Source organism: Carassius gibelio, chromosome B3, assembly GCF_023724105.1.
Source record: "Carassius gibelio isolate Cgi1373 ecotype wild population from Czech Republic chromosome B3, carGib1.2-hapl.c, whole genome shotgun sequence".
In the NCBI taxonomy this organism is placed as follows: Eukaryota; Metazoa; Chordata; class Actinopteri; order Cypriniformes; family Cyprinidae; genus Carassius; species Carassius gibelio.
Window position 1 is genome coordinate 45,767,531 of NC_068398.1, and position 24,414 is coordinate 45,791,944.

At 37.1% G+C, this 24,414-nt stretch overlaps 1 protein-coding gene across 1 annotated transcript; it reads right to left on the minus strand.

Annotated features, from left to right (window-relative positions):
• Positions 1-4,057: 4,057 nt before the first annotated feature.
• Positions 4,058-23,345, minus strand: LOC127953060 (NACHT, LRR and PYD domains-containing protein 12). Its single transcript, XM_052551954.1, has 10 exons — positions 23,254-23,345; positions 20,562-20,722; positions 11,790-13,296; positions 11,489-11,662; positions 9,188-9,361; positions 7,545-7,575; positions 6,177-6,818; positions 4,612-4,634; positions 4,438-4,483; positions 4,058-4,362 (listed from the first exon to the last, which is right to left on the minus strand). The coding sequence occupies exons 1-10, from the start codon at positions 23,343-23,345 to the stop codon at positions 4,243-4,245; spliced, it is 2,970 nt and encodes a 989-aa protein (XP_052407914.1). The 3' UTR covers positions 4,058-4,242.
• Positions 23,346-24,414: the final 1,069 nt, after the last annotated feature.

A 24,414-nucleotide genomic window follows, 5' to 3' on the forward strand; every position in this document is an offset into this window, starting at 1 on the left:
GTACAGTTCCTAAAACAGATTAATCCGTATTTTATTTATAAATTGTACTATTACATTACTCTGACCTTTAAAGTTAAATGCTTTCTTTATATCAGCAAGTTATAACATAGCTTAAAGGTGCTATAAGCGATCTCGGTTGGCATAACCTTTTGGCGTTGGCGTTTTATTTTACAGTGTGTTCAGGGGACAGGCAGCTAGCGGATAGTGAGATGTTTGCGGTATGTGAAAAAAAGATTTTGACCTAAAAAACACGAGATCACTTATAGCACCTTTAACTAAATATTTGAATAACATTAGCTGGGTCAGCAAGGTCAAATTTCTGTCTTCTACAAAAGAAAGCTTACAATTCCTAATGTTGTTGCAGTGATTTGTTTGACATTTTATTACCTCAGTGTTTTCAAACTCTGGCTCTGCCACCTCATGCTGAATGTTTCCCATCTCCCAGAGCTGATTGGGTGTCATGTTCCCCTCGGTTCGAATTGGGTGGTTATCCCATCCATCATGAAATGCATCCAGGTGTCACAGGTCAGGAGGGCCAAGCTGGACTGCGCCCACCCCTAAACCAGGACCACCTCGAGGAGCGTATCAGAGGGAAGAGTCGGAGGCAGAGAATAAATTTAACAAGTTTTATTTTGAAGTAAAAGCAAATTGGGAATCCTAACCTAAAATCTTCTTTGTTACCCTCAGGGATTGAAGGTGAACAATGCAGCTGATAGATGGACAGATGGGTGGTCAAGTAGGTATTTCACAGGTGGGAATACGATCGGCAAGCCAGCAGTCTGGTAAGTCTCCTCTGGTAATTAAATACTTCCAAACTTCCTTCCCTTTTTCACAGATGCAGAATTTGGGACGGATGGATATCGGTCAGGTCCGTACACGGCAGATACACAGCCTTGAGGTGGGGATGTGTTTGGCAAGTGAGGGGTCCGGTAAGTCTCCTCCGGTAAGTATGTAATTCCAGCCTTCCTTCCTTCTTCCACAGGTACGGAATTTGAGGTGAATGATATCAGTCGAGTACGTATACGGCAGGTGCACGGTCTTACAGTAAGGTGGCTTCTCCTGACATCGTCAGAGTGGATATTCCAGACAAAGCGTGCCCATCTCACGTTCGTGACAAAGGACAGTCACCTCTCTCAGCACAGGTGGGCCACAAGGATGCAACAAACTCTAAGTCAACAGGCTGTGCAGGATTTCTACTGAAACAGACAGAATGAATGCTTCAGACAAAGTATACAGTTCACATGCGTTGGAAGGAACGAACACTTCTCACAATACAGTTGAATGGCAGGGATACAGTGGACTCGAAGTCAACATGCTGAATGGGGCTTCTTCTGAGACAGAATGGATGTTTCAGGCAAGTATACAGCTCACATGCATTGGACGGGATGAACACTTCTCACAATACAGTTGAATGGCAGGGATACAGCAGACTCGAAGTCAACAGGTTGCACAGAGCTTTTCTGAGGCAGATAGTAAATATTTCAACAGGGCATCTCTTCTCCTATTAGCACAACAGAGGGGTTAATTCACATCCCAGATGATAAATCCTCAACATCCAGACAGTTGGAACAAATCAGTGTCGCAGGACTCTTACTATTGACAGTCAGCCCTCATGACACATAGAGAGTGCATGGCAAAAAGGAATGTAGCTTACACACACACATGACAATTCCACTTCAAACATATATTGTGGGGGAAAACATCAATTTTAGCCACTGCAAACTCACTTCACGACGTGCAATTTAAAGCCAGCACTCACATTCGGGTTTCTGTCCGAGGGGAAGGGGGGGCGCAATCCTCACTGCCACTGAAGATGTTCTGAGATGTTTTTCTTCACAGTCACAGGCAGAGTTCACATCACCATTTATAGAGGAGGGAGAGGTAAGAGATCGGTAATGAATCAATACAATCCACTCAGTGATATTTATGATCGTGATCCAAACACTCCAAACCACATCCAATTCAGTGTCAAACGTGTGCAATTACAAGACTCAGTTCTCAGTTACTCAGCTCCTCTCCAATGCAAACAGGGTAATTCACTCTCCTTCTGTTGTCCTCGAATCCCTCATCAAGCAACACTTTCCTCTTCATTCACCCGTCCTCCAGTAACTATTACCACCCAATAAAACGACTTTTCACAAGGGAGAAAAACCACCCAAACCACCTCTCTCTCTTGCTTTTTATCCTCTCCACTGTTGATGAGGCCTCACGCAAACTCTGAGTAAATCCCCCACACCTGTTGCCAATCTGTCATTTGGGGTTGTCACAGCAACAAACGCACACCCAGGCCTGGGAACAGGGTTACACTCAAAGCGTTCCCCCGGGAACACTGCTTCAGCGGGAATAAGTTCCACATGCCATTTGTCACACTGTGACACAGGCTAGCTTGTATTCTGGGCAAGAACACATAATGGCAACTAAAAAGATGCATGTTGTTAGATAGGTCAATGAACCCATCATCTTCCAGTGAGTGCAGCACACTATAGTATATGGTGGTTACAGCACACCACACGTCTCTCCACAGCCTCTCAATCCTGAAAGTGTGATATTTCATAAATAATTTTCAATGTATCCACCTTATTCCTACGCCCCATTACGCTTTGTGCTAATTATGGGTGTAACTTCCGTTAAGCTGTAACGTTTAACAATCAGTGAAAGGCTTGCTTTATGAACGCAATTATATGTTGTTGTTTTTCTGAACATTGGGTACAATGAGATTATATTATTCTACTCACCCCTCAAAAGTGTTAAAGCATCAACAAGGTACTTTCAACAAGAGACCATGAATAACCCCAATAGCGCGATTCTTTCCACGGCAATAACAGATGGGTTAAATATCACTGTAGTAATATCTGTATTATGTAACCTTAATCAAAAATGTTCATTAACTTTTTATTTTTTAAATACCAAGTGTTATGCTACTCTCATGATGTCTGAAAATAAATTGTGAAAGAAAACTGATAGCTCATTGAGTCAAACTGACGGATCGGCTTTATTTGTAGGGCAATCTTATGATTTGAAGTTATTTGTTTCAGTCTTTTTGAATGGAAGTTCCGGAAGTGCCACCCATAATTCAAAATGCAGTAAGATCGTCAGGAATAAGGTGGATACATTTTTTAAAATTAAGTTAATCTTATTTCAAACATTTTGTTTCATGTAAATACATCATTCATTCATTTAAAAAAAAGCAATGGCAAATAATAAACAGCACAGGTTTTAGAGCACCACTATCATTTTTTTTTAAGTTATTAACAGATTAATAAAACAAAAAAGTACTTTGATATAAATATAAAAATATACTTTTACTAATCTTTTTTTTATTAGTTTTTAACACTGTAATCTAATGTCAGGAAACTTAATACATTTGCCATTTAAAAGCAATGGATATTTAAACCAAAAGTATCCTATAGACGACTTAAGTCCTAGAAACATGTAAAGCAACAAAAAAGACCATAGCAATACATTTGAAGAGAAGAGAAAAAACACCCGCCTCTGATTGTGGACACTCTTTCCAGCAATAAAGCTCGACCTTCCGGTTCCCCGTACGGTGAACATCAGGCGTGCTATGTCGACATTCTCTACGCCATGGTCACCTCTTACTCTAAAGGAGAATTGATCAATGGTAATCATGCTAATAATAACAATTTCCACTCAAAGCCTTCTTTTTTAAGTTGCTTCACATAAGAATAGTCAGGATAGTTAAACGAAAAATTCTGTTCTTTCACCATTTACTCACTCTTATGTATAAAAACCTGCATGACTGTCTGTCTTCTGTGGAATACAAAAAAAATAATCTTGAAGTATGTCAGTAAGAAAACAGTTTAAATTCCCATTGATTTCCATTGACTTTTTGGTCCATAAACGGGAATCAAAACTGTTTTATTAGTAACACATTGTTTATATTCCACAAAAGAAAGTATGTCATACAGTTTGGAAAGACATTAGGCTGAGTAAATGATGAATAAATGATAATTTGTGGGTGAACTAACCCTTTAACATCATGCATGGCAGTTTTATTTAGACACCCAAACAAAACTGAAAACTGCAGCATGTGGAATTTCAGCTCAATACTGTTTAATGCTAGAATTAGCAGGGTTAACCGAAAAACTGAACACCCACTCATACAGTAAACACATGTGAGTGTTTCTCTGCATTTAAACTTTACATTTCCACTTGATACATACACACAAACACATATATACATATATGTATGCATTTCATATTTAGATGTTGCTGCAACTATTATTGTTTTAGTTGTTTATTAAAATACCTCAGTGGAAATCCATGATGTTCAATGGACTGCTTGAAGAAGGCCAAGGCTGTAGATGACAGGTTGTTATTTGCAGCACCTAGGTACATGATCTATTGGGAAAAATGCAGGATATAAATGAGTTAAAAAGTTTAGTCAAGCTGACCTTGTGTTTTAAAAGATATTACCTTTCTGGAAAATCCATCAATGCCACCAAAGATGACTATATTGTACCTAGATATTCAATAGACAACTCATGTTAGAAATAAGCATTTTTTTGAGACAACAAAATCACCTACATTGAAAAGTTTGAGATAGACTGACAGAAAGATATAAAGACAGACAGATAGACACTCACTCACCGGATCAGTTTGTGGTTCGTGTCAATAGCCGCATTTCCACTGTCGGGCCACTGCGAGCCAGGGCTTAAAGCGGGCCGGGCGGGGCTCATAGCCCCGGGCCAGTAGCACCGAGGCCAGAATAACGCAGGGTTTCCACAGTGGAGCTTGAAGCACCGCTGCACGTCACTAAAACACGCCCTTTACACGCCTCTCAGAACAACGTCATGCAACCTCATCATTTCACCAACAAAGAAAAGTTATCAGAAAACTAAGAAATAAGTCACTGGAACATGCGCGATCACAAAACGAACATGATAAAATCGGCCTTTTGTTTGCATGCTTTGTTATATATTCACATTCAAAAGCATCGATGTTTTAACTATAGAATAAGTGATACATTGATCATATTGATTTAATTTATCAGGACTCAAAATTAATCACACATAAATACACTTATTTCTATTTTATTTATTTATTTTTAACGCTCATGAAAATAGCCTGCTTATTCAGCCGAGTCTGTTTCTGTTTATTAGCCACAGTAGCTGTCACATTTAGAATGAATGATAATATCTCTATTTTTATAAAAGCTCCCGAACAAAAAACATTATTAGGCTATATTCTCTTACGATAGGCAACGTGAGATAAACTCTCGAGACGAGGCTTGTGACAGATAATATTAAGTTACTTAATAAATACACGACTGTGATAGAGAATAAGGAGCTGATGTCTGATTTCTTCAAGCAGTCATATTTTACCATGTTTACTATGGTAATATGTTTAGCGTGCATATCTTTTTCATCGCTTATAAATATTTCAGCCTTGTTTAGTGATTATAATCCACATCAGATCAAGTTATTTCACACACTCGCTGCTGACTGAAAGAGAGTTTTGAGCTCGACTGATTTAAAAAAATTGTTTAATGATGATGTTAAAGCGGTTATCTTTCTGAAATGATCCTCGTGCAGACTCGCTATTTTTATAAAAGCTCCCAAACAAAAATCATTATTATATTTTGATGATATGCAACGTGGAGCTAAACTCACAAAACAAGACGACAGATAAAATGTTACTTAATAAATACACAATTATAATAGAGAATAGGAAGCTGACGTCTGATTTATCCAAGTGGTCATATTTAGCATGTTTACTATGTAACATTAATGTTTAGCGTGCATAGTCTTTTACATCGCTTATAAATATTTCTGCCTTGTTTAATGATTATAATCCACATCGGATCAAGTTATTTCAAACACTCGCTGCTGACTATAAGAGTGAGTTTTGAGCTCAACTGATTTTAAAAAGTCTTTAATGCTGGTGTTAAAGCTGTTATCTTTCTGAAATGATCCGCGCTGACGCTCTCTAGACACGGAGAAACTCCGCCTTTGTTCATAACCCCTCCTCTAGCCCCAGCTGGCCCGCTTTGGCCCAAGGATTTCGTCGGGCCGAAAAACCCTGGCCATTGGCTCCGAGGAAGCCCCGGTGAGGCAAGATCAAGCCCCGGAAGTGACAGTACTAAAAAAATAAGACAGTGCCCCGGAAGGCACGCACTAGCATGCCCGGTCCTAGCTCGATAGTGGAAATAGGCTAATGTGTACAAGTGCTTTCGGTCCAGCAACAGAGTATTTGCGCCGCACAACACACCCTAGCATGTTCAAACGAAAAAGGATACCCATGGTGTCAACACGATGCATTGAGGCCTTAACTCTCTCCCACTGAACCCGATGTCCTCTGGCTTGCAAACTCCCCTTAACAAGCCGATAACCTGCATGTGGCATGCTTTCTTTGATTTCACCAACAAGGTTATCAAGTTCTGAGTCTGATAAAGTACTGTATAGACCTCTAACTGTGATGTTTAAATCTGCCATTCGTCTGTACACTGTCCGCCTAGACACTCCAAGAAGACTGGCAATGCATGACACAGGGAGACCTTGATGGAGTGGATGCAGCAGGTAATCTTGCGACACATCAAAGCGTGGACGTCCAGCTGCTCCATGAGTTACTTGAATTAACACTTCCACGACTTTATTTGATTTTTCCTCTGTTACTAATCTGTACAGCTCTGCGAGACCATCCACAATACTCTCAGGAAGAGAAATCTGATCAGAAAATGCACTGAACAACACCATCTCCTGTTTGCATATGAACTGTAAATAGTCTAGGTCCAGAGGTTGCCGACTGAAAATATTCTCAAGTCGAGATTGAAGTCGCTCCATCATTACTCGAACCACCTGGGAGATCAATGGACAGAAACAGATAGTTTTTACAATTTGAACAGCAATATGCTAAGCATTAATGAAAACGTTGGTTATACAATGTTCTATACAAAATGTAATCTGTAATAGCCTACAAGACTAATGTTTTAGAAAGGGTGGTACAATGGTACTTAATTCCCATTAAGAACCTGAAATGGAATAGCCTAAGGAAAAAACATAACAATAAAAATATTTCACTCTGGTCCACTGACAACCCTTTTTTGTCTACTTTTTGAAAGGCTCTCAGCCCACTTGTTTATTTAATTATTTAGTTGGAATTCAGTCAGCTTAAATGTTAATGTAATAAAATAATTAATGAACGAAACAAAAATTATACAATTGTTTCTTAACTTGCCTGTGACGTATGCAGTGCCCAAATTATTATTTTGGACAGAAAAATTAAACCCTCCTTTCAATTAAATAAAGTTTTCTCAATAATTTATGGAGAACGACAGAAATAGACTCATTCAGTGTAGACATAATCACTAATTTAGTCATTTCGCACAAGTCCGATGTAGAAAAAAAATGTAAAAAGCAACGTATGATAGCCAAACTTTCAGCTTGTAGCTATAGCTAACTAGATTCCACTATCCTAGAGAGAATGGAGTGCTACTAAGGGCTATTCTGTCTAGATATGTAATAAACATTTTACAAAGAGAACCTCAAAAGGTTATTTATAGATATTGTAAGACAGAAACTCACCTGTTCACCGCTCATTTTCCTGTAGTAGGCTCTAGGCAAAGGCAAGCATGCGTTTCAGTGACTAGATAAATTAATCCCCTAGTTTAGCGCCATCTACTGTTTTGGAAGAGGAAGTTACTCAACTGCATTTGTGAGAAAATCTGCCTGGAGGCATTTGTCAGAAAATCGAGCCAAGAGATCCCAAGTGTCTCACAATCGTAACAAACAGGTATGCATTTGTATGCACTAGATTTGGTATTTGTTCAAAGGTTACATGCAATTTGTTGGATGGTTTGTATTTATTTGTGAAATATCATTTAGGCTCATTTATTTATATTTGTAAAACACAATATTACTCAACTGCGTTTTCGCTCAAATTGACCTTTGTATTTGAACATTGCCTTCTGTTTGTTTGCGAGTCGAGTTTTCCTTTGCAAAGCAGATCGAGTTTGTTTGCGAGTCGAGTTTTCCTTTGCAAAGCACATCGAGTTTGTTTGCAAAATGCTGGATTTGTTTGTTTAATTATGGCACAAAATTCGCTCCATACTCTGCACCCATTTACCTAAATGTATTACTTCAGATGTATGTCCATGTCACTTATGTACTAGAATCTTGCATTCTGCAAGTGAACATCGCTTGATTGTGCCATCCCAAAGAAGCACAAAGTCACTTTTACGGACTTTTAATTTAAATGTTCCCTCCTCAATCCCCAACTCAATCTGAGTCCTTAGCTTAAAACCCGTCTCTTCCATCTTTATTTGACCCTCTAAACTGGCACACGCTTCCTCATTCTGCACAAACACTGAAATAGCACACATTTTATAGGTTACCATTGGCGCGACCGGGCATGTGAAGTAGCTACTCCTTACGTATTTCAGATGATAATCCTTATTTGAGGTCGATGGATGAAAGGCGAGCGTTTGGATGTCCTGGCTAATGTCGTGCATTTTACTACATAGAGCAATTGTTAACGATCTTTCATCACAGAATGCATGACTTCGTCACTTCCTGTGGATTTGTTTTACTATGACTAAAAAAACATGGTTGACTAAGCATTTTCTCATTGACTATAAGGGATGCAGCCTTAGTGTTTTAGGACCTTATTTCGGTGATTTTAACATTCTAAGCACACATTAAACATTCTTTCTCAAAAACACAATCACGTACATACATGCTGCTCACATACCATTGTAGCCCAGTTTGTGCTGATTATAGTGCTACTGAACTTTAGCCATTAAAATGTTTAAAAGCTACTGAAAAAAGCACAAAAGTCAGGGAATGTCAAAACTTCTCCAGGGCCCCAAAACACCCTTGGACACCAGAAGGTTAATGTTCCTCAAATACATAAAACTTAATTTTACATATAGGGAGTTTCTTGAGTTAAGTAAATAAAGTACGTTTTCAAACAATCAGTTCAGTATTTACCCTTGCAATAAAGTAGAGCATGGCCCAAACTGTGTGCAGCACTTAATTCACAATAGAAGCAGGTGGAGTTATGAGCTTTGACTGATCCAATACTGATACAATGTTTAATTAAAGCTCTTTTTAATACATTGTTGTCTCTTGTTCTGGCATTCCAAAGCATATGCCAAATTTAGTGACAAAATTTAATGGTCGTATATTGTGGTAGCATTTTGTTAATAATTTTATGGAAAACCATTTACCTCAGTATCTCCAGCCGACAGTTTGGACTCTTCAGTCCACCAAAAAGAAGCTTCACTCCTGAATCCTGCAAGTCATTGTTACTCAGGTACAGCTCTCTCAGGACACAGTTTGAGGATTGTAAAACTAATGACAAACTCTCACATGACTGAGCAGTGAGATTACAGTTTAGGAGCCTGCGTGGAGAAAACAAACAGTGATATATTTGTGTTTATCTTGTAAGGTTTATAATCTGGAGCACAGATGACTTCGAAAAAACTTTGTATATAGGGGTGTATTTAAAGCAATTGCGAAACCATCAGATGTACTGACTGATTACTGAATTTAAAAGAGAATCAAAATAAATGCAAAAAGGCTTCCTTTTTGATGCTTTTCCACTGCATGGTACGGCTCAACTCAGCATGGAACAGACTGGTATGGCTCGGCTCGGTTTGCGTTTCCACTGCAGTTTAGTACTGCTTTAGAGTGGATGGGATTATAGACCTGTCACGATAGTTGCACTGCTTTTTTCATGCTGTGTCGTCCCATCAAGCTCTAGCTGGATCGACTCCTTGGCTATCAACGAGAGGAACATCTGTACAGACTGTGGCCTGTCCTGCCATGGCAAAGGAGGCCATCCACGAACTCTCTGCCTGTCCTGTAAAAGCCACGGAGGCCGCTCAAGAACTCCCTACCTGTCATGGCCAAGTGGTCTGTCCATGTCTCTGCTGGACCATGGCTTCCATGCTCTGCCTGCTCTGGCTTGGCCCCCCCGCTAGGCCTGCTTTGCCATGGCCCCCTGCTCTGCCATGGCTCCATACTGCTCCATCACTGCTCCACGGCCCAGGTCTCCCTCTGCTTCATGGCCCAGGTACCCCTCTGTTCCATGGTCTGCCATTGCTGCACCCTCCAGGTCCTATTCATTTTCATGGGCCTGACCCTCCATCTGTTCCACCTCCACTCCACCACCCTCCTGAACTTTTTTTGTTTTGTTTGGGTGTCAGGAGCCACCCTTAGATGGGGGATATGTAATGTCTGTTTTGGGCATCTGTTTCATGTTGTTTTTCATGTCTTTATTTTGTAGTTTGATTTTTATGCTGTTTGTGTCATGCTTCCCTTGCCCCCTTGTTGTCTTGCTATTGGTTCCTCTTTTTCCTTGTGTCATGTTCCGATTGGGTGTCTTGTTTCCCATTGGTTTGTTCTTGTCATGTTACCCTCATTGTATAAGTAGTCATGCTTTTGCCATTTGTGCCTTGTCATGTATTAACGTATGTACCTGCTGTTGGTGAGTAATGTCTGTTTCATGTCAAGTCTGGTCGAGTTTTTATTTAATGTTTGGATTATCACTTCTGTAAATAAACTGCACTTGGTTAATCTACACTCACCTTCAGTGGACTAACCATTACAATGTGTATATTTTCTTATAACGTTATTTTATTAAAATGACAAAACACAAAAGAGTTCTAAGTATTTCTACCTTGAATGGCCAAAGCCATCAAATTGACCGTTTGCACAGTTCCAGGTAGGCTATGCTAGGCTGGAAGGCTATAGTCCGTCTGTTATCAATAATAGCCTACTTCAATGTTATGATAAAATAGCCTTAATAACAATAATGGCTTTTTTATGCTAGTGTAATAGCTAATGCATATACTGAAGGTTAATTTTAGCTCCAAGACTGAAATAAATCAAACTAAGGCTTTTATTTAGTGACAGTGGCAACGTTTATTAAATTACTTTTACTGTCATAACCGATCTGGGTAACACTTTAGAATAAGGTTCCATTAGTTAATGTTAGTTAATGTATTAATTAACACGAACAAACAATGAATAATACATTTATTACTGTATTTATTCATCTTCGTTAATGTTAGTTAATGAAAATACAGTTATTCATTGTTAGTTCATGGTAATTCACAGTGCATTAACTAATGTTAACAAGCACAACTTTTGATTTAAATAATGCATTAGTAAATGTTGAAATTAACATGAACTAAGACTTATAAATGCTGTAGAAGGATTGTTCTTGCTTAGTTCATGTTAATTAATACATTAACTAACATTAACTAATGGAACCTTATTCTAAAGTGTTACCCCGATCTGTTTATTCATGGATCACAAATCCAGGGGTGGCTGCATAAAATTGTTTCCAGTTCCTCTGATCCAAACATTTCCAATAACTGCAGACCATTGTAAAGTACAAAAGAAATAAATGTTCCATTCTTGTTCTGGAATTCCATTCAAAGCAGATGCCAAATTTAGTGACAAAATTTAACTGCCATTAACTGTGGTAGCATTTTGTTAATTTATTATGGAAAACCATTTACCTCAGTATCTCCAGCTGACAGTTTGGATTCTTCAGTCCACCAGAAAGAAGCTTCACTCCTAAATCCTGCAGGTCATTTTTACTCAGGTTCAACTCTCTCAGGACACAGTTCGAGGATTGTAAAACTAATGACAAACTCTCACATGACTGAGCAGTGAGATTACAGTTTAGGAGCCTGCGTGGAGGACAAAGCAAACAGTGATATATTTGTGTTTATTTTTTAAGGTTTATAATCTGGAGGACAGATGACTTGGAAAAACCTTTGAATATAGAGATCTAGTTAAAAGCAAATGTAAATGATGTTTTCTGTCTTGAGTTCCAGTCCTGGCAGTAGTTCCTTCAGGTCACTCTGGTTTGACTCCAGTGAAAGACCCAGGAGGAACCGGAGGAAAAGGTATAGGGGTCTGTTCTCACTTTGTAAAGCCTTCTTGACTACAGTCTTATGAAGCAGAAACAGTGGCTTTTTGAACAGTTTCCATGTTACTATTCTTCTACAGGACTGAAGAAATGGGCTTGTTTTCCCATCTTTGCTGATCAAATGCACATAAAGAGCAGCAATGAATTCCTGGATGCTGAGATGTACAAAGCTGTAAATCATTCTCTCTGAAACAGCTTTTTCCATCTGAAATATATGAGTGCATAACCCAGAGAACACAGACCCTTCACTAACATCTAGACCACACTCCTCAAGATCTTCTTTGTAGAAAATCAAATTACCTTTCTCCAGTTGTTGAAATGCCAATTTCCCAAGCTTCAAAAGAATCTGATCAAAGGCCCATGCATTGGCAATCAATTTAGGGTCATCACTGTATTTTGCTTTGATCTGTTTATGCTGAGTAAGTAAGAAGTTAATGTACATCCCTGTGAGAGTTGTGGGTGTTTTGTCATTGCTCTTTTGAGCCAGTAGAGGCTGAAGTACTGTGAGAGAGATCCAGCAGAAGACAGGGATGTGGCACATTATGTACAGGTTTCTGTATTTCTTGATGTGACTGATAATGTTTCCAGCAACCTCAGGACTGCTGTTTTTTATGAAGTACTGCTCTTTCTGCTCCTCATTGAATCCTCGCACCTCTGTCATTTGATTAATGTAGACACGGGGTATCAGACTGGCTGCTGCTGGTCTGGAAGTAATCCAGATGCGAGCAGAGGGAACCAGGTGTTTCATGATCAGGTTTGTTACTATCTTAGTCACTGTTGTTTTTTCATGCACTTCTGTAAATCTGTCATTCTCTTTAAAGCTTAAAGGGAAGCGACATTCATCCAGGCCATCAAAGATGAACATAGCCTTACCATCACCTTCAGGAAGAGAGGGCAATTCTTCAGGACCACTAAAGAAGTAATTGTTAAGCAGATCCATGAGACTGTAATCTTCGTTAATCAAATTCAGTCTACGGAATGAAAATGGAAAAATGAAGACTATGACTATGTGATTTTCTTTTCCTTCAGCCCACTCAAGGATGAATTTATTGACAGATACTGTTTTTCCCACTCCTGCGATCCCCATTGTCAGCACTATTTTGTTTTGTTTGTCACACAGAGCTTTAAACATGTCATTACACTTTATTGCCGTCTCCTTGGCAGCCAAACGGTTGTTATTTGATTCCTTCTGTATCACTTCGTGGATATTCACTCCAGTCTCATTATCCTCCACATATAAATCAGAGTAAATATCATGCAGGCATTCCCAATGACTTGTTTGAGAATTACCAAGTAATATCCGCTTATAGTCCAGACTTAATTTGTTCTTCAGTCTGTGGCTGGTTTTTATGTAATCATGAAGAGCAGCTTGACTTTTATCTGCAGTTGAGCCTTTCAGAAACATGAAAAATACAGCAACAAATAAGTGACTGAATTGTTCATAAATTCATAATTAAACTAAATACAAATTTGTTAACACTTTAGAATAGGAAACATATTTACTGTTAATTAAAAATAATTCCGCAATAAGCTGCAAATTTGCTTTGTATTATTTACATTATCTACATTATTTAATGTTTTGTTTTTTCTTTTATATATTAGTGATGTTACATCCCTAGTGTTATTCCTATTATGTCTGTACTATGTTGTACTAGCCTTGAAGATCCTGTCATTAAGTAAAATTCCTTGTGTGTAAACATACTTGGTAATAAAGCTCCTCTGGGTGCAGGGCCAGAGTGGGACTCATTTTCAGCCTTGTAGTTTCATGCTTTGGACTGGACCACTTTTGTTCAATACTGAATATATTAAACTAATGTAATTTAACATCATTCTGCCCTGTTCTATATAAATTTGTAATTCATTGTTTTTTCAAAAATATCATTTCCGATTCAGTGCAAATACAGTCACCTAAGTGTTGATTTACAGTGGAGATCAGAACAGTTAATAACAATATTATTTACAACTCAATGTAATACTAAACAGTGTTGGGATATTTTCTGTTCATAAATAACCAAAAACTAATTATAATAATAGACATATAATTTGAAATTGATATGTATAAATTTCTGAAAGCTGAATAAATTTCATTGATGTATGGTTTATTATGATAGGACTATTTGAAAATCTGGAATCTGAGGGTAAAAAAAAATGTTAATACTGAGAAAATCACTTTTAAAGTTCTCCAATTTAAGATCTATTCAATGCATATTACCAATCAGGTTTTGATATATTTATGGTAAGAAATTTACAAAATATACTTAATACTCTAATTAATTTTGTCATAAAAGAAAGATAATTGTGACCCAGTGACATACAATATTTTTTGGCTATTGCTACAAATATACCCCAGTGACATGAGACTGTCAAGGGTCACACACAAACACACATATGACTTTGAACGTGGAATGGTTGTTGGTGCAAGACGAGCTGGTCTGAGTATTTCAAAAACTGCTGATCTACTGGGATTTTGAAAATGGTCAGAAAAAGAGAAAATATCCAGTGAGTGGCAGTTGTGTGGACGAAAATGCCTTGTTGATATCAGAGGAGAATGGGCAGATTGCTTAGGGATGATAGAAAAAGGCAGCACTGCCTCAAATAACCACTCGTTATAACCAAGCACTGTTGGGAACGATACTTAAAAAAAGTAATTAGTTATAGTTACTCACTACTTGTTCCAAAAAGTAACTGAGTTAGTAACTGAATTACTCTATAATAAAAGTAACTCGTTACCAGGGAAAGTAACTATTTGCGTTACTGTAAAAAAATAAAAATAAAATAAATTGCTACATGTCAGAGAATTTTTTTTTTTTTTGCAGTTTTCACAAGTCAGTTGAAATGAGTAGAACAGACAGGTGTTCGTACATAACTTTCATTTATTGCACATCAACAGACAGCAAGAGTTTTATCCTGCACTTCAAGCATTATCTTTGTAAGAAAAGTGTTTTTGGCCACTAGCTTTGTAGATGCGTGTCACACATTACATGCACGTTCTTGCCTTTGACCACAATGAATTTGAAGTAGTGCTTATATCTTCACCTTGAAAATGCTACCTTTTCATCGGATTGCTCCTGACTCGCCATCTCTGCTGCTGCTGTGTAGCTGTAGCGTGTGTGTGTGTGTGTGTGTGTGTGTGTGTGTTTGGCGCTGCTGGCGCAGCCGCGTGTGCCGGCATGTGTGTAAAAACACTGGCTCTGATTGGCTACCATGAAACACATGACTCTGACTTAACCAATCACAACCGCTTATCTCGTCATTAACCCACCTGCTCAGTTGCGGTGTGTGAGCCAGGGGTCCGTTCGGATTGCATAGTTTATTAAATCAATGCATAGTAACGCACCGCATTTAACGTTCAGTAACGTTAACGGCGTTGTAATGACGGGAAAAGTAATTAGTTAGATTACCGCGTTACTGAAAAAATAACGCCGTTACCTAACGCCGTTCTTTTAAACGGCATTATTCCAAACACTGTAACCAAGTTATGCAGAATACCATCTCTGAATGCACAACACGTCGAACCCTGATGCAGATGGGCTACAGCAGCAGAAGACCACACCAGGTGCCGCTCCTGTCAACTTAAGAACACGAAACAGAGGCTACAATTCGAATTCTGATGCTTGGTTTGAACTTCAGCAAGTCGTCTTCACCAAATCTAAATGCCTAAATGCATTGAGTTGCTGTCATGTGATTGGCTGATTAGCAATTTGTTTTACCAAGCAATTGATTAGGTGCACCTAATAAAGTAGCCAATGAGTGTGTGTGTATAAACAACAACAACAATTGGGCATAGAAAGTTATATTGTAACACCTGTGATCATATTTACTTATTCCCAAACTGTGGTACAACAGCTGAATCATCAATAATGGCATCATTAATTATCTAAGGGCATTTTTCACTTAGTAGATGAACCCAATGCTTTTCATTAATATTAATTCTTCTAGTTCTTATATTTACTCAATGACAATCCTACCTGCTAATTCTGGTGTGTTGGGCTCATGACTGGTGCTTGGTAACATTACTGGGCCTGGCTCTTCACTGTTATCGGCAAACTGGACTAGAGGCTGCTGCTGCTGAAGAGCTACAAGAAAATGTTTGATGCATCAGCATGAACAGTGGTTAGCAGAATGTCATTTTGCATGGCCATTGGCATCTTGCACTGCTCCTAACTAAGCTTAACTTCAGTATCATCTTCTTCATTTGTTGAAATCTCACTAGTTTTAAGGGAAAAACTTAGTACATTTGACAGCTTCAGTTTCTAATTATTTTTTATATTATTCTGGCCTTTTCAGCGCTGCCCTTGTGCTTTGTATTATCCATTTTCATCTCTTGTTTTTTGCTTGCATATCTCCAACAACAGATGTGCATTCAGCCTAGGGATAGCATTCAAATTTCAACCCAGCGGCATGACAACACCTTGAATTCTCCTGGTGCTCACGGTTAGCCAATCCGGGCCTGGTAAGGTAGTTGTTCAGTTTAGCTGTGGGATAGTATTAGGGGATTTAAAATATGGTCATGCATAATAAGGCATTAAAATGTCACTACTGGACTGGACTGACTTCAACAATTTTTTTTATTAAACCATTAATAACTAGGACCCCAAACAAGACATGAAACTGCATTAGACTAAAAAATATCTATAAAATTAGGGCACAATGTACTGTACTAATTTGAATTAATTTTCTGTACTTTTACCTAGTGCTTTACATGTATTTATATATTTTTTTTAATTTGCTAGGACAGTAGTTAGACAGGACTGGAAGTGGGAGAGAGAGTTGGGGGACAAGATCGGGAAAGTCTGCAAGCTGGGACTCAATGAGGCGTCGAAAGTACAATGGCACTACATGTTGTCATGCTGCCCACAAAGCTATTGGCACCAATGTTTTACCTGTACTTTCCACTGCATTGTGTTATGTTTTACCTGTACTTTCCACTGCATTGTGTTGTTTTAGAGTTAATAGAAATGGAAAAAAATATGTATACTGTAGGGCTACATGATTATGACAAAAATCATAATTGTTGATTATTTCTGTGAAATTGTAATTTCGATTATTAATTACGATTGTCACAATTTTCATTGAATGATGTTTATACCATTGTTTGTTTTTATATGAAAATAAAAAAGCTGAAAACACTTTCACTGAAAAACATTTAGTGCCTTTCTATAGTATTAAGCCTCAAATGTCAAATATATAGGTGCTGGTCATATAATTAGAATATCATCAAAAGGTTGATTTATTTCTCTAATTCAATTCAAAAAGTGAAACTTGTATATTATATTTGTTCATTACACACAGACTGATATATTTCAAATGTTTATTTCTTTTAATTTTGTTGATTGTAATTAAGGAAAATCCCAAATTCAGTATCAGAAAATTTGAATATTGTGAAAAGGTTCAATATTGAAGACACCTGGTGCCACACTCTAATCAGCTAATTAACTCAAAACACCTGTAAAGCCTTTAAATGGTCTCTCAGTCTAGTTCTGTAGCTACACAATCGTGGGGAAGACTGCTGACTTCACAGTTGTCCAAAAGACGACCATTGACACCTTTCACAAGGAGGGCAAGACACAAAAGGTCATTGCAAAAGAGGCTGGCTGTTCACAGAGCTCTGTGTCCAAGCACATTAATAGAGAGGCGAAGGGAAGGAAAAGATGTGGTAGAAAAAACTGTAATAGGGATAACTTCACCCTGGAGAGGATTGTGAAACAAAACCCATTCAAAAATGTGGGGGAGATTAACAAAGAGTGGACTGCAACTGGAGTCAGTGCTTCAAGAACCACTACACACAGACGTATGCAAGACATGGGTTTCAGCTTCGCATTCCTTGTGTCAAGACACTCTTGAACAACAGACAGTGTCAGATGTTTATCACTTCAAAAAGGACTGGCCTGCTGCTGAGTGGTCCAAAGTTATGTTCTCTGATGAAAGTAAATTTTGCATTTCCTTTGGAAATCAGGGTCCCAGAGTCTGGAGGAAGAGAGGAGAGGCACACAATCCATGTTGCTTGAGGCCCAGTGTAACGTTTCCACAGTCAGTGATGGTTTGTGGGGCCATGTCGTCTGGTGGTGTTGGTCCACTGTGTTTTCTGAGGTCCAAGGTCAACGTAGCCATATACCAGGACATTTTAGAGCACTTCATGCTTCCTGCTGCTGACCAACTTTATGGAGATGCACATTTCATTTTCCAACAGGACTTGGCACCTGCACACAGTGCCAAAGCTACCAGTACCTGGTTTAAGGACCATGGTATCCCTGTTCTTAATTGGCCAGCAAACTCACCTGACCTTAACCCCATAGAAAATCTATGGGGTATTGTGAAGAAGAACATGCGATATGTCAGACCAAAGAATGAAGAAGAGCTGAATTTCTAAAAATCCTTTCTTTGTATTGGTCTTAATTAAAATTCTAATCTTCTGAGATTCTGAATTTGGGATTTTCTTTAGTTGTCAGTTATAATCATCAAAATAAAAAGAAATCAACATTTTAAATATATCAGTCTGTGTGTAATGAATGAATATAATATACAAGTTTCACTTTTTTTATGGAAATAGTGAAATAAATCAACTTTTTGTTGATATTCTAATTATATGACCAGCACCTGGACATCGGAATTTTTTTTCTCTCTTTAAATTATAAAAAAATACAAATACTATTGGTATTATAATGTTAAATTAAAACAACATTATAAAATATAAGGTAGAAAGAAAAAAAACATATCTTAAGCATGCAGAATAGCATAAGTGGACTTTGAACGGTTACTACAATTTTTTATTTAGTGTTTTCATAAAATCCTTATTTGTATACATTCTTCTTCATTACACAAAATATACAGCTACTATTATTTAACATTTTAATAAAACCTTAATTGAACAGAACACAGCGATCATTTTAGCCAGCTCCTCATCAACACTTTTCCGTTTGGCTGGGGTCATTATTTTCAGAATAAATGTGCTCATCTTAGTTTGATTTGCAGAAGGACATAGAATACCTTGAGTTTTCAGCAAGACAGTGGATGCAGAAGCAGAAGTTCTTGGCTCAGGGTCAGTGGATGGCAAGCTAGCTTGCTCTCTCTCCTCCAGCTGTACGGATGGTTGGGCGGTTCTTAGATGTCTGTGCAGGTTTGTTGTTGACCCTGCATTGACATATTTTCATTTTACAAATTCTTTATTCAGCTTTGCTGTCTCCAATATCAATGGCTATGTTTACATGCACCCAAATAATCCATTTGTAGTCGGATTGATGGCTGAATCAGACTGTAAAACGTTCATATAAACACCTTAATCGATCCGATTGAGCTCGATCTGAATGAAGTTTCGATCAGATTAAAGAGGGTGGTTTATTCGTCTTTTAATATGATTGAGAGTACATGTAAACACTCGTTTGGATTGAACCACAAAACTGCACATGTGCAATGATGCAGATATAATGTAGGCTAATGACATATGACACACAGAACAAGTGGCTGATCCTTTTAAATAAAGTGTTGTATAAATGCGTGTCCTGTCATGATAAAACTTTCTGTTCGCTTGGCAAATGTGAAGTGGAGCAGGACAACCTTGTTTTGTATACTCATCAACATGCAACCTGTCTTGGGTGCGGGGAGGGGCTTTTTTTCCCTACAAACTGGTAAATATTAATTCTGCTGTTAAAAAACAAATAAATAAACCATGTAGGAGAGTGGTTATTACGTGCAAACTCAATATTATCTATATGTCACTTCCACTTTTCACTTTCACTATTTGTGCAATGTGCACATGTAAAAAAAATATGTTCCGATTTGAAGCTTGTGACATATAAACGTGCACATCAACCCGATCACTTTATTTAGCGTTCATGTAAACACTACAATCAGATTCATCCATTGTAATGAATTCAGTCCGATTGAACCCAAAAGTGTGCATGTAAAGATGCTGCTTCTCTCTTCTCTTTTTTAAATCTGGCTCCCCCACCTCTCTTTTTCTGTGAACTTGGTCTGTACCATTACACTCACTATCTTTGAATTGTGTCCCCTTTGTGTGTGATGGTTTGATTTAACCATTGATAAAATTCATGACTAGACACTGTAGTAAATGTACTTTCTTCTTGGCTCTGTAATTGTTGCTTGCTGTTATATTTTCTCTTGCTTCCATGTAGACATACAAGCAGTAATTGTTGTTTTATTTCATATTTCTATTAAATTAGCTACAATAGGAACAGATTTCATTATATTTCCGTTTGCCCAATCTATGTGTGTGTGTGTGTGTGTGTGTGTGTGTGTGTGTGTGTGTATGTGTGTGAGAGAGAGAGATCTGTCATATGGTGGTTTATGAGGACACAAATCTGTATAATGACTTGGGTATTACAACATAAAAGGTGGTTTATGGAGACATCCTCATAAGTGTAGGGTAGGTTTAGGGGTATGGTTATTGTAAGGGGATAGAATATACTGTTTGTACAGTATAAAGACCATTATGTCCATGGAGATGTCCCTGTAAAACACATTTGTGCCAATTTTTGTGTGAGAGAGAGAGAGAGAGAGAGAGAGAGAGGTGGAGAGGGATCACCCACTGGGAAGCATAAATCACACAAACACATCAGTAGAGCAGAGAGGAAAGTTTGTCAAATCATCACACTGGTAAACAGTTACTCATGTTACAGTCAAAGTGAATTAAATGTTACCTTGCTTGTGTTTGTTTTCCAGCTGCTCAGCGAGATTAATCTGATGCATCTTTCTCAAGATGCTGACCATGATCTTCACAGCTTCTTCTGATCCAAAACATGCCACCATCTTATCCACTGTTTTTAATCTATCTGCATTCTCCATTTCAAACTTTGATACACTGTTAACCCTTGCTGTATTTTCTAGGGTAAATAACTGTAAAATAGCCAGTGTTTTGCTGTATCTTCTGGGAACAATATCTTACTGTAATATGAGGTGCATCTTTAAGAATTTATGCAGCTCAAATAATAAATTACAGTAAATTACTCTATGTACCCATTACAGGTACCAACTGTAACATTAATCAGTAAATTACTGTCCTCCGACACTACTCGAGTGCATTACGTCACATTATATTGTGAAGTGTACACATATTCAGGCAGAAACCAAGGATTTATGCAATATGCATTAACACACACATACACACGCACTGACTGCCTTATCCTAAAAGTGAAGGTGTTGCCTCTTTAAGGCAGCCTAGTGGTCAAGTCATTTGTTTACTTTTCAGCGTGCATCGTTAGTCAACCAGCTGTGACGTTTTCACGTTTTAAGCCTTAAAATGGAACCTTACACAAGGAGTAAGTAAACTGTTAAAATATAAGTGTGGTTTCTAGAATATTTATGTGAAGTTAAATCGTTGTTATTTGTTCTTGGACTTCCTTTGTTTCCAGAATGCTATATGGTTAGTTGAGTTTTGAGCCTATCCTCAAAACTTAGAGTGACATCCCTTGGTGTTGCAAAATATTTAATTGATCAAAAATTTACCAACTCAGATTGTTTATTTATTTAGTAATGTTTTATTTAAACATTTGCCACAATGTACAGATGCAAACTGTGCAATGTGCCTTTCCACCAACTTATTGTTTTAATGCACATATAGAAAGACACCAACATAGAGCAGACTTTCAATATGCCTGTGGAATACAGAAGTGCCCTTGTACATTTAAGACATTTTCCTCGTATAGGTCTCATACGCACAGAAATCACAGGCAGTCACAAAAACAAGATAACATTATACATAGGCATCCACAGGCGAACCTCCACTGTCAGGTCCTAGGGTGTGCATTTGTGGCTTGTAATTTTTCAGAGCTGTGCTTCCACTTGTAAATTCATATGAGATGGTAGAAAAGTTTGCTCACTCCCTTTAATGCACTAATTTTTATTTAAATAATTAAATAAAACTAAGGGAACATTGCTACGTTTTTGCTCAGCAAACTTTTGTTGTTGTTGTTTTGTTGTTTTCAAGAAAACTTCTGAATATATATAGACTGACCAAACCCTACCAGCCATACCAAGGCTCATCATGCTTGGTAAGCATAAAATATATTGTAAACCTATATGTTTCTTTGCAGTTTTCATGGTGACTTTTAAGTTTTCAGGAGATAAACTTCTAACCTCATCTAAGTGGATGGTCAGCACTGAGGGGAAAGTGAAACATTGCATTGAAGAGAAGCTGGATTATGCTGCAGCACTCTCTGTGCTTTTTGGTTGCTTTTATTTTTTTAATATTGAGTACCAGAAGTCAGCCAGTGCCACGCTTGAGCTTATTCAAAGGTAAGTGTTAGAAATCATTATGTCCAATCATGGTTTTATTTAAGGAATATCTTTTTTGCCAATATGTATTTATTGTTGTACTTGGTTCTCATAATACATGTATGTATATATATATATATATATATATATATATATATATATATATCTTTTTTTTTTTTTCAGCCGCAATACTGAGTCTACAGTTAAAAGAAAGGTTCAAAATGTGAATCCACATGTCCATACATTTTTGCAGAGCCTTACCGAATTTGAATAGAAAACATCTAATTAAGTAAGCAAAAGCAGTATTTCTTAAGACTTTTATTATAAAGACATAAACTGGTCATTTAATTTTTGTTGAATTATTACAGGTTCGGAACAACATGTGGGTCAATGGTGACTGAGTATTATATTTTGCCACTACATATTTTGTGTGTGTGTGTGTGTGTGTAATATTATAAAGTAAGAAAACATTATTTCTATTTGGTTATAATTTTATTGTAAATGTTGATTTCATTCATTTGCTTTTATTGAAAATATGCCTGATTAATTAAGTTACTAAAGTACACTGGCATTGTTGTTTATTTATTTTACTTGTTTTATTATATTGATAAAGAAATAAGAATACTTGTATTTTGTTTATAATTTTTACTGATGTTGTAAGATGTTATTTAGACAATTCTATAGATAATGTGGTTGTTTTTGGGTTTTAGTGGTTTTTTTTTTTCATTTTAGTATATGTTCTGATTTGTTTAATTTTGTGATATATTTCATGTTATGTATTTGTTTTTCCCAAATTAATAAAATATATTTGTATGAACATTTTGTATGCATTCTCTTTAAAAAATAAATAAAATAAAAATATTGTCATTCTGGTGTTACACAAATATTATATACAATAAATTTATATGCAGTATTATACTGAGTGGTTTCGTGTTATTACAGTAAATAACTGCCAACACTCCTGCCAGTTATTCACTGTAATTCTTTATTTACAGTATATAACTGGCAACACTGTTGCCAGTTAGTCACTGTTAAATATTAATTACAGCAACTAGCTGGCAACAGTGTTGCCAGTATTTTACTGTTAAAAAACCTGGTAAGGTCTAACAGTGTATATACTCATGATTCTTTAAGTGCCTCTGAAACTCCTTCAGCTCAGCTTCCTCCATCTCTTTCAGCATGTACACAAGCAGCTCTTTGACAGATGCCATAGTCCTTCACCAATTCACATCTGCAGGGCAAGAAGCAAAATATCTGAACTAGTTTCACTCTTAATGTATGATCTAAATCACTCGAAGGTTACTTATGTTATGAAACAAAGCTGCAATAATATCAGGTCTCTCGGATTCAAGTGTTTCAGGGCCATTCACACATTTGAATCAAATATAAAAGCATAATAAAAAATTTACCCATGAACAAAAAAAAAAAAAAAAAAAACTTATCATAACCAAAACCAAAATTAACCATACACACAAAATGCTGCCCGGAAACAAAAAATATCGACTTATTTTTTTCACTTTTAATGAACATTTGAAAAATGCACAAATTAATATAGACAAATGTAGATTTTAACAAGTTTTTTTGGGCCAAATTTAGTGATGCTTCTCCCTCATGTTCAGATGAGAACTAAAGCCATCTTTGGAACAATTTAATTACTTGATACAAACATTATTTTTTAAAATAGACATGGCAGAATCCTGGGAAATCTATCATCATAAAGCTATATACTGGGATATAATTTTGTCATAACTTTGTGTACTATACGGGTACGTTATTGGAGAGTACCCATGCATGGTCGCTCAATGCACGTATAATAAGCTACAATGTGTAGGCTACACATACCTTATACAATTTGACATATTTTTGCCCTGTTTACGGATACAGGGTTGTAGACACATTCTTCGACTTTCTCAGTTGGTCGAAGGAGCACAGTATTTGATTGCTGGTATTTATATATATTTTTTACTTCAGCATGGCATTAATCAATGCATGCTGATTAACTTTTATCATGTAGGTATATGGTAACCCATTCTTTTTCATCAGTATTATTTGTGATTTAAATTTTGTGAATGGGAATTTCTCTTTAACTGTGTTATAAGCTGGACTTTGGACGCTTTCAGTTCAAATTCGCCATCTTGGTGTCACGTTTTACAAGAAAAGATAATTTTTCTTGTAATAATCTGTTTTGTTTATATCTATACACTTTTCACTTTTTAAGACTAGAAACAAAAGTTTAATTCATGGTTACACTTAAATAAAAAATGCAACAACAATAAAACA